General features: G+C 44.0%; 1 protein-coding gene across 2 annotated transcripts in view; it reads left to right on the forward strand.

Moving 5' to 3' along the window:
• LOC109899782 (anaphase-promoting complex subunit 1) overlaps window positions 1-15,398 on the forward strand; it is a 57,330-nt gene that overhangs the window by 17,470 nt on the left and 24,462 nt on the right. For both annotated transcript variants that reach the window (XM_020495307.2, XM_031835597.1), the window contains exons 18-23: window positions 1,686-1,873; window positions 2,189-2,263; window positions 2,911-3,182; window positions 4,294-4,385; window positions 4,584-4,732; window positions 14,402-14,480. In XM_020495307.2, coding sequence (XP_020350896.2) covers window positions 1,686-1,873; window positions 2,189-2,263; window positions 2,911-3,182; window positions 4,294-4,385; window positions 4,584-4,732; window positions 14,402-14,480 — 855 coding nt within the window. The remainder of the gene's footprint in view (window positions 1-1,685; window positions 1,874-2,188; window positions 2,264-2,910; window positions 3,183-4,293; window positions 4,386-4,583; window positions 4,733-14,401; window positions 14,481-15,398) is intronic.

The raw sequence follows: 15,398 nt of genomic DNA on the forward strand, positions 1-15,398 counted from the left end.
CATGCAGAATGACACATCTCCTTAGCGTAGAGTTGATTGTGGCCTGTGGAATGTTGTCCCACTCCTCTTCAATGGCTGTGTGAAGTTCCTGGATATTGGCGGGAACTGGAACATGCTGTCATACTTGTTGATTCAGAGCACCCCAAGCAAGCTCAATGGGTGACATTTCTGGTGAGTATGCAGGCCATGGGAAGAACTGGGACATTTTCAGCTTCCAGGAATTGTGTATGGATCCTTGCGACATGGAGCCGTGCATGAACATGCTGAAACATGAGGTGATGGCGGCGGATGAATGGCACGACAATGGGCCTCAGGAACCTTGTTACGGTATCTCTGTTTGAAATTGCCATCGATAAAATACAATTGTGTTCGTTGTCCGTAGCTTATGCCTGCCTGCCCATACCATAACATTACCATTGGGCACTCTGTTCACTACGTTGACATCCGCAAACCGCTCATTCACATGACGCCGTACACATGGTCTGCGGTTGTGAGGCCAGTTGGACAGACTGACAAATTCTCGAAAAGCGATGTTGGAGGAGACCGCTTATGGTAGAGAAATTAACATTACATTCTCTGGTAACAGCTCTGGTGGACATTCCTGCAGCCAGCATGCCAATTGCACGCTCCTTCAAACCTTGAGACATCTGTTGTGTTGTTTGACAAACCGGCACATTTTCGAGTGGCCTTTTATGAAGCTCCTTTCTGTGTTTGCAAACATTGCTGCACGAGACATTGCTCAAACGTTGCTGCACGAGACATTGCTCAAACATTGCTGCACGAGACATTGCTCAAACATTGCTGCACGAGACGCGCACAAGGTGGTGGCAGAACACAGGGGAGTTGTTATAGAACGCCAGCAACAAAAAAGTATTGAGTGCATTTCACACTACTTTAGGATTTTAAGGCTTGTATGAATGTCCTGCCTAAAATAATGTTTGTCATCGCAAATTAATTGCATTATACTTAAACACTTCAACCAGAAAATGGCTCTTTGGCTGGCTTTTGCTACAGCCTATGTCAATGACCGTTAGCATTCTAGCTAACAACTGCTGCATTCTAAATAGTTATTTAACAAACATCACAACCAAATACAGTCTTAGCGACTGTTAAAGAAAGAATCAAAACATAATTTGTAAGCGTGTGAGAACCCCAAAAATATGTTTTGAAGTAATAAAAAAGGTAAATCTAGGACATGTTGAATGGGCTCAGATGGTGATTGCTTTCTCACTGCAGCCAAGAGTCGCGCGCATCTATGCGTGACATCAATGTGTTGTGAACTGTAAAGGGGTCAATCCACCCTAGCACAAGGTGGCTGCTGTTTAAGCTGCTTCTAGATATGCCACAGGTGTCCGGTGGCTGGATTGTCTTGGCTAAAGAGAAATGCTCACTAACAGGGATGTAAATAAATTTGTACACAACATTTGAGAGAAATAAGCCTTTTTTGCATATGGAACTTTTATGTGAAATGTTATTTCAACTCATGAAACATGGGACCAACACTTTACATGTTGCGTCTATATTTTTGTTCAGTGTAGATCTTTTTTTTTTTAACCACGCCACTTTAAAAAAACAAAATAAAAGTTATACAAATCAGCACAAGTTTGATACATATAAATGTCAATTTTCTGTGTGAAATGGATGTAATTGTGCACCGTCTTACATATGCTTCCTCGTGTCCGTAGTGAGGAAGTGCCTCCAGGCGGTGCGCTTCATCCTGCCCAAGGAAACGGCCATGAAGGTGCTGATAAAGTGGTACAACATCTACAATGCCCCCGGGGGGCCCAGCGCACACCTGGAGTGGAACCTGTTTGTCACCTGCTTCATGACTCTCATGGGCTACAACACAGAGCGGCTGGGTTGGACACGCAACGTGAGTCGCCTTGGCAACGGTGCTGTCATTTCCGGGAGAGAGAGTGACTTAAAGTAGACAGTGCAGAGCCCGTGCAGGATAGTCACAGTGCAGGATAGTCTTACTGAATGTACAGTCTATACCCAAGTACATAGAAGTGCCTCAATCTAGGTCATACCGATGTCACCAAAGCCTGCACATCTCTGAAATCCAGACATAGAGACTAAGCCACAAATGGTATGTTGGCAAGGCAACACAGGAAGGACCTATGTAGTTAATCAGATGGTTATTTGGTCTGTAGCCCTACCATGCTCTTGACCTTTGTTCCCCCCACAGCTCCATTTTGAAGTGCCCCTCTCTCCTGTGATTGCACCAAAGAAGGCCCGGCCTTCGGACACAGGGTCTGATGAGGTAGGTAAGGGTTACCCCCGTAGACCATGCTTTATGTGGAAAGCACAAGACTATTCATGTTACTCTCAAGCTCTGAATCCGGACAGAGGCTAAAAAGAGGTAGCGATGAGGTCAACTTATGAGTGAATTTGCTTTTCTCTCATGCATAATAAGAATTTCAGTAATATGTTGAATTCATATACAGACCACTACTTTGAAATGGTTGAAATCTGCTCCAAGTGCACTGTGATTTATAGATGTATAAAAAAACAAAAGTATTGAAGATGCTGATAAATAACCTGTAGTCTTTCTTTCCTTCATCCGTTTGCCCTGTGCATAAATTCATGTAGAATGTTAGTGGTGTTGTGGAGGGAAAGTGGCGCTGTGCTGTAGCATGGAATCCTGGAAGGGGTCATGGCCCAGGGTTAAGGGTGCACGGTTGAACTGGGGAGGTGTCGTGTAGAGTTCACCCTCTGGCTGAGAGCTGTTACTTAAGAAAGGAAGTGCATGTTGGGAAACTGCTGATTCAGACCAGGCACAAATATTGTTCCTTAATCCACTGACCTTTTTGTATGTGTGGCTTTGGGCCCTGTTTCTGTGTATGCATTTCATTTAAGTGTGAGTGTTTCTGTGTGGCTTTGTGTGTGTCTATGCATATAATCCACCAGGACTGGGACTACATGTGGTGCTCAGACTACCACAGACAGGTGGTGTTCAGGCATGCGTGTGGTGCTGTGAGTCTGGAGTCCACTGACACCTCTGGCTGTGAAGAGTCTCTGTCTTCCACCCCTGCCCTGCATCTGGACCCCTCTGCCCCACTCTTCCCCCACATCCCAGCCCTGTTCTACGTGCTGCACTTGCTCTATGAGGAGCTGAAGCTGGACGAGCTGCAGAGGAGTGGGGGGCGATCACTGGTGGGCCTTCTGCAACAGTTGGCCAGGTACTGGTGCTCTGTCTTCACAATCTAGGTTAACGCTCTTAAATCATCTTGGAAACCCATAAATTAAACCTTGCGTAATTGCGTCAGATGCTCGATTTGGTTCTGGGAAGATGAGAAAAGAAAATATACTAATGAGACTAGTGAAGGTCCCCCCCCCTAAACGTAAACTCTGAGCCAAAGTATGCACCAAATGTCCCCTCTTCCTCCGAAATTCAAGAGATGTGAAATCATGGTTCTTGTGTGCAGATTTCTTCAATTATTATTTGGACAAACTAAGTTCCTCGTTAGTTGTTACATCCCACAGTCTATTGATGGACACCTGGACAACATCCTGTCCACGAGAGAATTACTTTCAAATGACTCCAGTTAAATGTTGTGGATTTATTATTGTCACTCGGATAGCGATGGCCATTCAGAGGCGAACTAAAGCGACAGGTCGCAGGTGCATCTTTTTAATTCAGAACGAACACAACAATTTCATGCAGCTGTTAAACATTTAAATGGAGAAGTATGTCCGATGAGTCACTGCTCAATAAAACCTGATGAGTTTGGTCTCTCCTAAAACATTAATATTACCAGGATAAGAAAATGGCATTTAAACGGTTTCAAGTGTGTCAGGTGGCCTCGTCAACATTCCCATTTTACATTTAAAAGAAGAGCTGAAGTGGGAGAATCAACTGGCGCTTGAATTGCTTAGTGCTTATTTGGCCTTGTTTTATCGTCCTGGTCATTTAGTATTACCAGGCTGGTTGACACAACAGTTGGTGTTTCAGCCAATTAATAATTGTATTCACTGTCATTGCCATACGTACTGTACAAAGAGATACAGTAGCTAAAGCACAGACCAATCTGGCAACCCGGCTAGGCCTGTACCGTAATGACCTCACTACATCTAACCCAGCCTGAAACCCCCACGTTAGTACTAGAAGTTTACGTGGGTGTTCGCTTAGTCATAGTTCTGATTGGTTTATCTGGTTGTGTTTAGCTGTCTGTGTAAGTGCTTCACGGTGAGGGTAGAACAGGTTGGATATTAAAAGTATTGATTCAATGGCTCAGGTTAGATTAACAGCTCCTCTTATGACCTGCTAATTGTTGTACTGTTTATTAAAAGGGATCTGCAGCTGGAGGAGTATATCGATCTGTACTGGCGAGATTACCCCTCATTCATCACCACGTTCAAGGAGTCCTGCATCATAGATCAGGGTAAGAGGCAAATCAACCTCTAAAGCATGTGTAGTCCCCTCTGCTCACATAGAAGAGAGGGCATGTCTACTACCACTTTGGCTTTTCATTTTCCTAATATTGATTGAAAGGATGGTCTGACTGTGTGATAAGGACAGGTGTGTCTGTAGTCGCAGAGCCTGTTGTGACACTTTGAATGTGACACTCCCTCTCCTGCAGCCCAGATGGAGCAGATGCAGCGTCCATCCTTCCTGAGGGCGGAGCCTCCGTGTGTGTTCAGCTGGCTCAGCAGCTGTCTGAGGGGTGAGGAGGTAGCACCCTTCCCCTATCTGCCCGGCATCTGTGAGAGAACCAAACTACTGGTGCTGGTATGCTATCATCGTCTTATCTTTTCTATCTTTTCCTCATGATGACAAGGGCAATTGATGGAACCATCTATCGCTTGGGTTATGTATATAAGGTGGGAGTTTTAGAGTTGGGTTGCGATATAGACATCTCCAATAGGGGGTGCCACAGACGAATGAAAACCCTACTAGGGAATTACTATTTACGTTGTCCTTGGTTTTGGTGTGAGGAAAGTAGATTTCCCATCACCTTGGTTAGCTACAGCATGTGTGCCCAGCTAGATGACCTCACCACCTGACTGACATGTTATGTAAATACACTGTTGGACAACAAATAATTCCTGAATATTTTGAGTGACCAATGTCAACACGTAGCCGTTTGTGTTCTAAATAAACATTCTACTCCCTGGGTTGGTTTGCGGGCCCTAGCCCCTGTGTTGCCAATGGCAATTTCTGTTCAAACATGATTTCCCAATTAAAAGGGGTCATCAAGCATCGACACACACACACACACACACACACACACACACACACACACACACACACACACACACACACTGCTTAAATGTCAAAGGGTTATGATATAGGGCTTCATGACAATCTATTCGTAAAGACTATGGATGTGCATCTCTCCTTTCCTTCGATTTGACGGGCATCTACATACAGTTCAAGTTGGAAGTTTACATACACTTAGGTTGGAGTCATTAACTTGTTTTTCAACCACTCCACAAATGTCTTGCCAACTATTTTTGGCAAGTCTGTTAGGACATGTACTTCGTGCATGACACAAGCCATTTTTCCAACAATCGTTTACAGACTTATAATTAATTCACTGTATCACAATTCCAGTGGGTCAGAAGTTAACACACTAAGTTGACTGTGCCTTTTAAACAGCTTGGAAAATTCCAGAAAATGATGTCATGGCTTTAGAAGCTTCTGATAGGCTAATTGACATCATCATTTGAATCAATTGGAGGTGTACATGTGGATGTATTTCAAGGCCTACCTTCAAACTCAGTGCCTCTTTGCTTGATATCATGGGAAAATCAAAATAAATCAGCCAAGACCTCAGAAAAAAATGTAGACCTCCACAATTCTGGTTCATCCTTGGGAGCAATTTCCAAACGCATGGAGGTACCACTTTCAAATCAAATCTAAGTTTATTTGTCACATCCGCTGAATACAACAGGTGTAGACCTTACAGTGAAATGCTTACTTACAAGCTCTAAACAATAGTGCAACAAAGGTGTTTGTTGAACAGTAGGTAAGTATAGAAATTAAACAACAGTAAAAAGACAGGCTATAAAAGTAGTGAGGCTACATGCAGACACCGGTTAGTCGGGCTGATTGAGGTAGTATGGAAAGTGACTGCATATATGATGAACAAAGAGAAGCTGTAGCGTAAAAGTGGGGTTGGTTGGTAGCGGGGGACAATGCAGATAGCCCGGTTAGCCAATGTGCGGGAGCACTGGTTGGTCGGCCCAATTGAGGTAATATGTACATGACTATAGTTAAAGTGACTGTATATATGATAAACAGAGTAGCAGCAGTGTAAAAAGAGGGGTTGGGTGGGGCACACAATGCAAACAGTCCGGGTAGCCATTTGATTACCTGTTCAGGAGTCTTATGACTTGGGGGTAAAAACTGTTGAGAAGCCTTTTTGTCCTAGACTTGGCACTCCGGTACCGCTGGGGTGGCTGACTGGGGTGGCAGGGGTCTTTGGCAATTTTTAGGGCCTTCCTCTGACACTGCCTGTTATATAGGTCCTGGATGGCAGGCAGCTTAGCCCCAGTGATGTACTGGGCCATACGTACTACGCTCTGTAGTGCCTTGCGGTCAGAGGCCGAGCAATTGCCGTACCAGGCAGTGATGCAACTGTAGAACCTGTTGAGGATCTGGGGACCCATGCCAAATCTTTTTAGTTTCCTGAGGGGGAATAGGCTTTGTGGTGCCCTCTTCACGATTGTCTTGGTGTGTTATGACCATTCTAGTTTGTTCTTGATGTGGACACCAAGTAAGTTGAACTTTCATCTGGACAAACAATAGTGCGCAAATATAAACACCATGGGACCACGCAGCCGCCATACCGCTCAGGAAGGAGACTCGTTCTGTCTCCCTAGAGAAGAACACCGTCCCAACCGTGAAGCACGGGATGGCAGCATCATGTTGTGGGGGTGCTTTGCTGCAGGAGGGACTGGTGCACTTCACAAAGTAGATGGCATCATGAGGTAGGAAAATTACGTGAATATATTGAATCAACATCTCAAGACATCAGTGAGGAAGTTAAAGCTTCGTCGCAAATGGGTCTTCCAAATGGACAATGACCCCAAGCATACTTCCAAAGTCAAGGTATTGGAGTGGCCATCACAAAGCTCTGACCTCAATCCTATAGAAATTTTGTGGGCAGAACTGGAAAAAGCGTGTATGAGCAACGAGGCCTACAAACCTGACTCAGTTACACCATCTCTGTCAGGAGGAATGGGCCAAAATTCACCCAACTTATTGTGGGAAGCTTGTGGAAGGCTCCCTAAAATGGTTGACCCAAGTTAAGCAATTTAAAGGCAATGCTACAAAATATTAATTGAGTGTAACCTTCTGACCCACTGGGAATGTGATGAAAAAATGTTAAGCTCTACTATTATTCTGACATTTCACATTCTTAAAATAAAGTGGTGATCCTAACTGACCTAAGACAGGGGATTGTTACTAGGATTAAATGTCAGGAATTGTGAAAAACTGAGTTCAAATGTATTTGGCTAAGGTGTATGTAAACTTCTGACTTCCAACGGTAAATGGTCTCAGAAATGATCATTTTAGTTTGAAACGATTGATGTGAATCGAGACACTACATTTTTTGCATGAACACATCCATTTTAAATGTAATATCTGTTCCTGATGGAGCTCATGAGCTGGGCCTCTGAGCTGGATCTGTCTGAGAGTACTTTTTTAGATGAGTGGCCCTCCGTTAGTTTTTGTGTGTATGTGTCTGGTGTGTGTGTTTTTAATGGTATGTGTAGGCACCTGAGCTGAGTCATAGGGCAGACTAAGCATCTACCACCCCACTATCAGATTAGGGGTGGGGGCAATTTATGCTTTTTGTCAGCTTCACTTTTTTATGTGAAATCACCATCACCCACTGATTAAGTTGTACATTTTGCAGATAAAACATGTTTTGAGCTAGTCCTGTCAATATTTATCTTCAGACATTAGCAATGGCATTTATACAAAATAATATAATGCTACTTTGGATTACCCCCGTCTCAAAAGGGAATTGTTTAGACCGGTAGGAATTTTAGAGAGCTTATCGCACTCTGACCAATGAATGCAACCATGCACAGCTCGCAAATATTATTGCTGTTCTTTATGAAATTACTCTGTTCATGTAAAAATGAAGAAATACACCGACTGTTTAAAGCAAAACTTCCAAAACGATTTCTTATTGTGAACCTGAACAATGTACATTAAATCTGAATAATCGAAAACCCCTATCAGAAGTTGATGTAAGTTTCATCCAGTCTGGTAGGTTACACAACAATTTTCTACAGCGCATTTGGTAACAATGACCCAGAAAATTACACTGAACAAAAATATAAACGCAACATGTAAAGTGTTGGTCCAATGTTTCATGAGCTGAAATAAAATATCCCAGAAATGTTCTGTATACACAGTTTATTTCTCTCACATTTTGTGCACAAATTTGTTTATCCCTGTTAGTGAGCATTTCTCCTTTGCCAATATAATCCATCCACCTGACAGGTGTTGCATATCAAGAAGCTGATTAAACAGCAGTAGCATTACACAGGTGCACCTTGTGCTGGGGACAATAAAATACCACTCTAAAATGTGCAGTTTCGTCACACAACAAAATGCCACAGAGCTCTCAAGTTGAGGGAGCGTGCAATTTTAGGAATGTCCACCAGAGCTGTTGCCAGAGAATTCAATGTTCATTTCTCTACCATAAACCGCCTCCAACGTTGTTTTAGAACATTTGTCAGTACGTCCAACCGGCCTCACAACCGCAGACCATACGTAACCACACCAGCCCGGGACCTCCACATCTGGCTTTTTCACCAGCAGGCATCGTCTGAGACCAGCCACCCCGACAGCTGATGAAACTGGATTTGCACTACCAAAGAATTTCTGAACAAACTGTCAGAAACCGTCTCAGGGAAGCTCATCTGCGTGCTCGTCATCCTCGCAAGGGTCTTGACCCGACTGCAGTTCAGTGTCATTTCTGACTTCACTGGGCAAATGCTCACCTTCAATGGCCACTGGCACACTGGAGAAGTGTGCCCTTCACGGATGAATCCCGGGTTTTAACTGTTTTATTTTTTCTTTCACCATTATTTAACCAGGTAGGCTAGTTGAGAACAAGTTCTCATTTGCAACTGCGACCTGGCCAAGATAAAGCATAGCAGTGTGAACAGACAACACAGAGTTACACATGGAGTAAACAATTAACAAGTCAATAACACAGTAGAGAAAAAAAAGGAGTCTATATACATTGTGTGCAAAAGGCATGAGGAGGTAGGTGAATAATTACAATTTTGCAGATTAATAACACTGGAGTGATAAATGATCAGATGGTCATGTAGAGATATTGGTGTGCAAAAGAGCAGAAACGTAAATAAATAAAAACAGTATGGGGATGAGGTAGGTAAAAATGGGTGGGCTATTTACCGATAGACTATGTACAGCTGCAGCGATCGGTTAACTGCTCAGATAGCAGATGTTTGAAGTTGGTGAGGGAGATAAGTCTCCAACTTCAGCGATTTTTTTGCAATTCGTTCCAGTCACAGGCAGCAGAGAACTGGAACGAAAGGCGACCCAAATGAGGTGTTGGCTTTGGGGATGATCAGTGAGATACACCTGCTGGAGCGCGTGCTATGGGTGGGTGTTGCCATCGTGACCAGTGAACTGAGATAAGGCGGAGCTTTACCTAGCATGGACTTGTAGATGACCTGGAGCCAGTGGGTCTGGCGACGAATATGTAGAGAGGGCCAGCCCGAGAGGGCCAGTGCTTTAGTAACAAAACGGATGGCACTGGGATAAACTGCATCCAGTTTGCAGAGTAGAGTATTGGATGCTATTTTGTAGATGACATCGCCGAAGTCGAGGATCGGTAGGATAGTCAGTTTTACTAGGGTAAGTTTGGCGGCGTGAGTGAAGGAGGCTTTGTTGCGGAATAGAAAGCCGACTCTTGATTTGATTTTAGATTGGAGATGTTTGATATGAGTCTGGAAGGAGAGTTTACAGTCTAGCCAGATACCTAGGTACTTATAGATGTCCACATATTCAAGGTCGGAACCATCCAGGGTGGTGATGCTGGTCAGGCGTGCGGGTGCAGGCAGCGAACGGTTGAAAAGCATGCATTTGGTTTTACTAGCGTTTAAGAGCAGTTGGAGGCCACGGAAGGAGTGTTGTATGGCATTGAAGCTCGTTTGGAGGTTAGATAGCCCAGTGTCCAAGGATGGGCCGGAAGAATATAGAATTGTGTCGTCTGCGTAGAGGTGGATCAGGGAATCGCCCGCAGCAAGAGCAACATCATTGATATATACAGAGAAAAGAGTCGGCCCGAGGATTGAACCCTGTGGCACCCCCATAGAGACTGCCAGAGGACCGGACAGCATGCCCTCCGATTTGACACACTGAACTCTGTCTGCAATGTAATTGGTGAACCAGGCAAGGCAGTCATCCGAAAAACCGAGGCTACTGAGTCTGCCGATAAGAATATTGTGATTGACAGTCAAAAGCCTTGGCCAGATCAATGAAGACGGCTGCACAGTACTGTCTTTTATCGATGGCGGGTTATGATATCGTTTAGTACCTTGAGCGTGGCTGAGGTGCACCCGTGGCCGGCTCGGAAACCAGATTGCACAGCGGAGAAGGTACGGTGGGATTCGAGATGGTCAGTGACCTGTTTGTTGACTTGGCTTTCGAAGACCTTAGATAGGCAGGGCAGGATGGATATAGGTCTGTAACAGTTTGGGTCCAGGGTGTCTCCCCCTTTGAAGAGGGGGATGACTGGGGCAGCTTTCCAATCCTTGGGGATCTCAGACGATATGAAAGAGAGGTTGAACAGGCTGGTAATAGGGGTTGCGACAATGGTGGAGGATAGTTTCAGAAATAGAGGGTCCAGATTGTCAAGCCCAGCTGATTTGTACGGGTCCAGGTTTTGCAGCTCTTTCAGAACATCTGCTATCTGTATTTGGGTAAAGGAGAACCTGGGGAGGCTTGGGCGAGTAGCTGCGGGGGGGTGCGGGGGGGGCGGAGCTGTTGGCCGAGGTTGGAGTAGCCAGGCGGAAGGCATGGCCAGCTGTTGAGAAATGAAACTGTACCGAGCAGGTGGCAGACAGCGTGTATGGGCGAGCGGTTTGCTGATGTAAACGTTGTGAGCTGTGTGCCCCATGGTAGCGGTGTGGTTATGGTGTGTGCATGCATAAGCTACGGACAACTAACACAATTGCATTTTATCGACAGTGATACCTGAAGAGATCCTGAGGCCATTGTTGTGCCATTCATCCGCCGCCATCAACTCATGTTTCCTCATGCTTTACCACATTTTTTTGCAGTATTATTTTAGTGCCTTGTTGCAAACGGGATGCATGTTTTTTTTATGTACAGGCTTCCTTCTTTTCAAAGTCAATTAGGTTAGTATTGTGGAGTAACTACAATTTTGTTGATCCATCCTCGGTTTTCTCCCTTCACAGCCGTTAAACTCTAACTATTCTAAAGCCACCATTGGCCTCATGTCGAAATCCCTGAGCGGTTTCCTTCCTCTCTGGCAACTGAGTTAAGAAGGAGGCTTGTATCTTTGTAGTGACTGGGTGTATTGATACACCATCCAAAGTGTAATTAATGATTAACCTCACCATACTCAAAGGGATATTCAATGTTTGCTTTTTTACTTTCCCCCTTCTACTAATAGGTGCCTATCTTTGCGAGGCATTGGAAAACCGTTCTGGTCATTGTGGCTAATCACTGCTTGACTCAGGGGCCTTATAGATAATTATGTGTGGGGTACAGAGATGAGGTAGTACATTTTTTACAAATAAATGTTAAACACTATTATTGGGGGCCTTCTGAGTGGCGCAGTGGGGTTGAATACTTATTGACTGAAGACATTTCAGCTTTTCATTTTTAATTAATATGTAAACATTTCTAAAAACATAATTTCACTTTGATATTGTGGCATACTGTGTGTAGGCCAGTGACGACAAAATCTAAATGTTTATTGATTTTAAATTCGGGCTGTTAACAACAACATGTAGAAAAAGTCTAGGGGTGTTAATGCTTTCTGAAGGCACTGTACCTCACGAACAGCTGCCTCCTGCACTGTGCACAACTCTTATGACTGTCATATCCTTTGCATGCATAGTCACAACACACAGATGTATTTTTTAAATAAAACAGCAATTCCTAACATTTGAATCGGTTTTCTGACCATGCATGCTTAATTTGGATTAGTTTGGGCTCCGACCAGCCAGTTGACACACTTGTATGCGTATCGGTGAATCGTTACGTCCCCTATGTCTTTACAAGGGATGTACAGTGCATTTCGAAAGTTCAGACCCCTTAACTTCCATACATATTTGTTACTTATTCCAAAATGTAGTAAATTATTTATTTTCATCTACACACAATACCCCATAATGACAAAGGGAAAACAGGTTATTTAGACATTTTTGCAAATGTATTAAAAATAAATATTTATGTAAGTATTCAGACCCTTTGCTATGAGAATCGAAATTGAGCTCAGGTGCATCATGTTTCCATTTATCATCCTTGATGTTTCTACAACTTGATTGGAGTCCACCTGTGGTAAATTCAATTTATTGATTGCATATGATCTGGAAAGGCACACACCGATCTACAGTTGAAGTCAGACGTTTACATACACCTTACATTTAAATTCAGTTTTTCACAATTTCTGACATTTTAAACATAGTCAAAATCCCTGTCTTTAGTCAGTTAGGATCACCACTTCATTTTGAGTGTGAAATGTCAGAATAATAGTAGAGTGATTTATTTCAGCTTTTATTTATTTCATCACATCCCAGTGGGTCAGAAGTTTACATACTATTTGAGTGTATTTGCTAGCATCGTTTAACTTGGGTCAAACGTTTTGGGTAGCCTTCCACAAGCTTCTCACAATAAGTTGGGTGAATTTTGGTCCATTCCTCCTGACAGAGCTGGTGTAACTGAGTCAGGTTTGTAGGCCTCTTTGCTCGCACACACTTTTTCAGTTCTGCCCACAACATTTCTATGGGATTGAGGTCAGGGCTTTGGCCACTCCAATACCTCGACTTTGTTGTCTTTAAGCCATTTTGCCACAACTTTGGAAGTATGCTTGGGGTCATTGTTCATTTGGAAGACCCATTTGCAACAAAGCTTTAACTTCCTGACTGATGTCTTGATGTTGCTTCTATATATCCACTTCCTAGAGCTGGCCGCCCGGCCAAACTGAGCAATTGGGGGAGAAGGGCCTTTGTCAGGGATGTGACCAATAACCTGATGGTCACTCTGACAGAGCTCCAGAGTTCCTCTGGAAATGGGAGAACCTCCCAGAAGGACAACCATCTCTGCAGCACTCCACTAACCAGGCCTTTTATTTCTAGAGTGGCCAGACTGAAGCCATTCCTCAGTAAAGGGCACATGAGAGCCCACTTGGGGTTTGCCAAAAGGCACCTTAAGGACTATGAGAAACAAGATTCTCTTATCTGATGAAGCCAAGATTAAATTCTGGCCTGAATGTCAAACATCACATATGGAGGAAACCTGGCACCATCCCTACGGTGAAGCATGGTGTTGGCAGCATCATGCTGTGGGGATGATTTTCAGTGATAGGGACTGGAAGACTAGTCATCATAGAGGAAAGATGAACGGAGCAAAGTACAGAGAGATCCTTGACAATAACCTGCTCGCCGAAGACGTGAATGTCGATTATGGCAGCCCCCCGCACCTCTCTGATTCAGAGGGGTTGGGTTAAATGCGGAAGACTCATTCAGTTGTACAACTGACTAGGTATCCCCCTTTCAACAAAGTACTGAGGAAAGGGTCTGAATACTTATGTAAATGTGATATTTCAGTTTAAAAAAATGCCTAAACCTGTTTTTGCTTAGTCATTATGGGGTATTGTGTGTGTGTGTAGATTGAGGGGGAAAAAACTATTTAATCAATTAGAATAAGACTGTAATGTAACAACGTGGAAAAATTCAAGGGCTATTTTCCAAATGCACTGTACATGTGTGAGACAGTGTGTGTGGGCGCACGCTTGTGTATGTGTGTGTTTTTGTCTGTGTACTCTGCCATAATTAAGCCCTGGTCGGATGGAGGGCTGAATCACTAGCGGTTTAGGTGTAGGTGGATCAGGGGGACTGTGCTGATGACCAGGCCTTGTGCGTCTCCTTCCATCAGGCTAAGTGAGGTGACGCACGTCACCGATGAGAGACTGACAGCCTGTCATGCAATTACAGATTCTCTTTACCCCATCACCGTCTCGTTCTCTCTCTCTCGCTCTCTTTCTCTCACTCTCGTTTACCCTCTCTCTCTTGTTGACTCTTACTTGCACACTCACCCTTTTGTTCTCTGCCCCTGTCTCTCACTCTCTTGCACACTAAGCATCTTTCTGTCTCTGTTTCAATAGGCCAGCCAGACACTGATGTTTGTTTCTCTGTCCTACCTCTCTCTCAGAGCTACGCCCTGTACATCATTGGAGATGACAACGCAACTTCAGTTGATGTGTCAAAGTATCTGGCCAAGCTCTCAGCAGGTGGGTTTGTGTGTGTCTGATTACTGAGCAGTGTGTGCCCAAGATAATGAACAAACATCCCTGGGACATGCCTTACGCGTGCCCACATGCATGTCACATCGGTCAGTAATTTCCGCACATGAGGGAAGAGGTTGTAAGGCGGTACTGCCATGCTGTCTCTGTCCTGTTTCGTTGTTTAAGAGAGACTGAGAGATTCTGGCATTTAAGGCCTTGTTCTACTTACCAAGAGTTAGATGAACGGCGTACCTATTGGCTCCCGAGTGGCGCATCGGTCTAAGGCACTTCATCTCCATGCAAGAGGCATCATTACAGTCCCTGGTTCGAATCCAGGCTGTATCACAGCCGGCCGTGATTGGGAGTCGCATAGGCCGGTGCACAATTGGCCCAGCATCGTCCGGGTTTGGCTGGGGTAGGCTGTCATTGTAAATAAGAATTTGTTCTGAACTGACTTGCCTAGTTAAATTAAGGTTAAAATAAATCAAATGTTCAGTCATTGTGCTAATTCTAGTTAGCATTAAATGCCATGCTAGTTAGCATTAGCTCGCAAACCAACCGCTAACTTCCTTCATACTGCACACAGATACAAATGGTATCCATGAGTTCATCTGACTCTGGGGAAGCAAAACAAATGCCAGAGTCTTGCAGTATCCTTTTAAGTCAAGTCTTCATTTGGCTATTGTTACTTTTACCTTTTTTAAAGGGGCTGCTATCAGCAGTAGCAAAGCGCTAATAGCAAAAGCGCTCTCCCTGCCCAATTTCGGTAAAAAGCTGAGGGATGGGGCTGGAGAACTGTAACCACGCTCAAATTCATAGACTGACCATCCATGATATTAAAATGATAGTTTTAAGCATGTTTTTGAGGCTATATAGTGTTTGTTCACGAAGTATATTTAAACAAGCTTATTTTTTGGGTACAAC

The sequence above is a fragment of the Oncorhynchus kisutch genome, linkage group LG11, assembly GCF_002021735.2.
Source record: "Oncorhynchus kisutch isolate 150728-3 linkage group LG11, Okis_V2, whole genome shotgun sequence".
Lineage (NCBI taxonomy): Eukaryota > Metazoa > Chordata > Actinopteri > Salmoniformes > Salmonidae > Oncorhynchus > Oncorhynchus kisutch.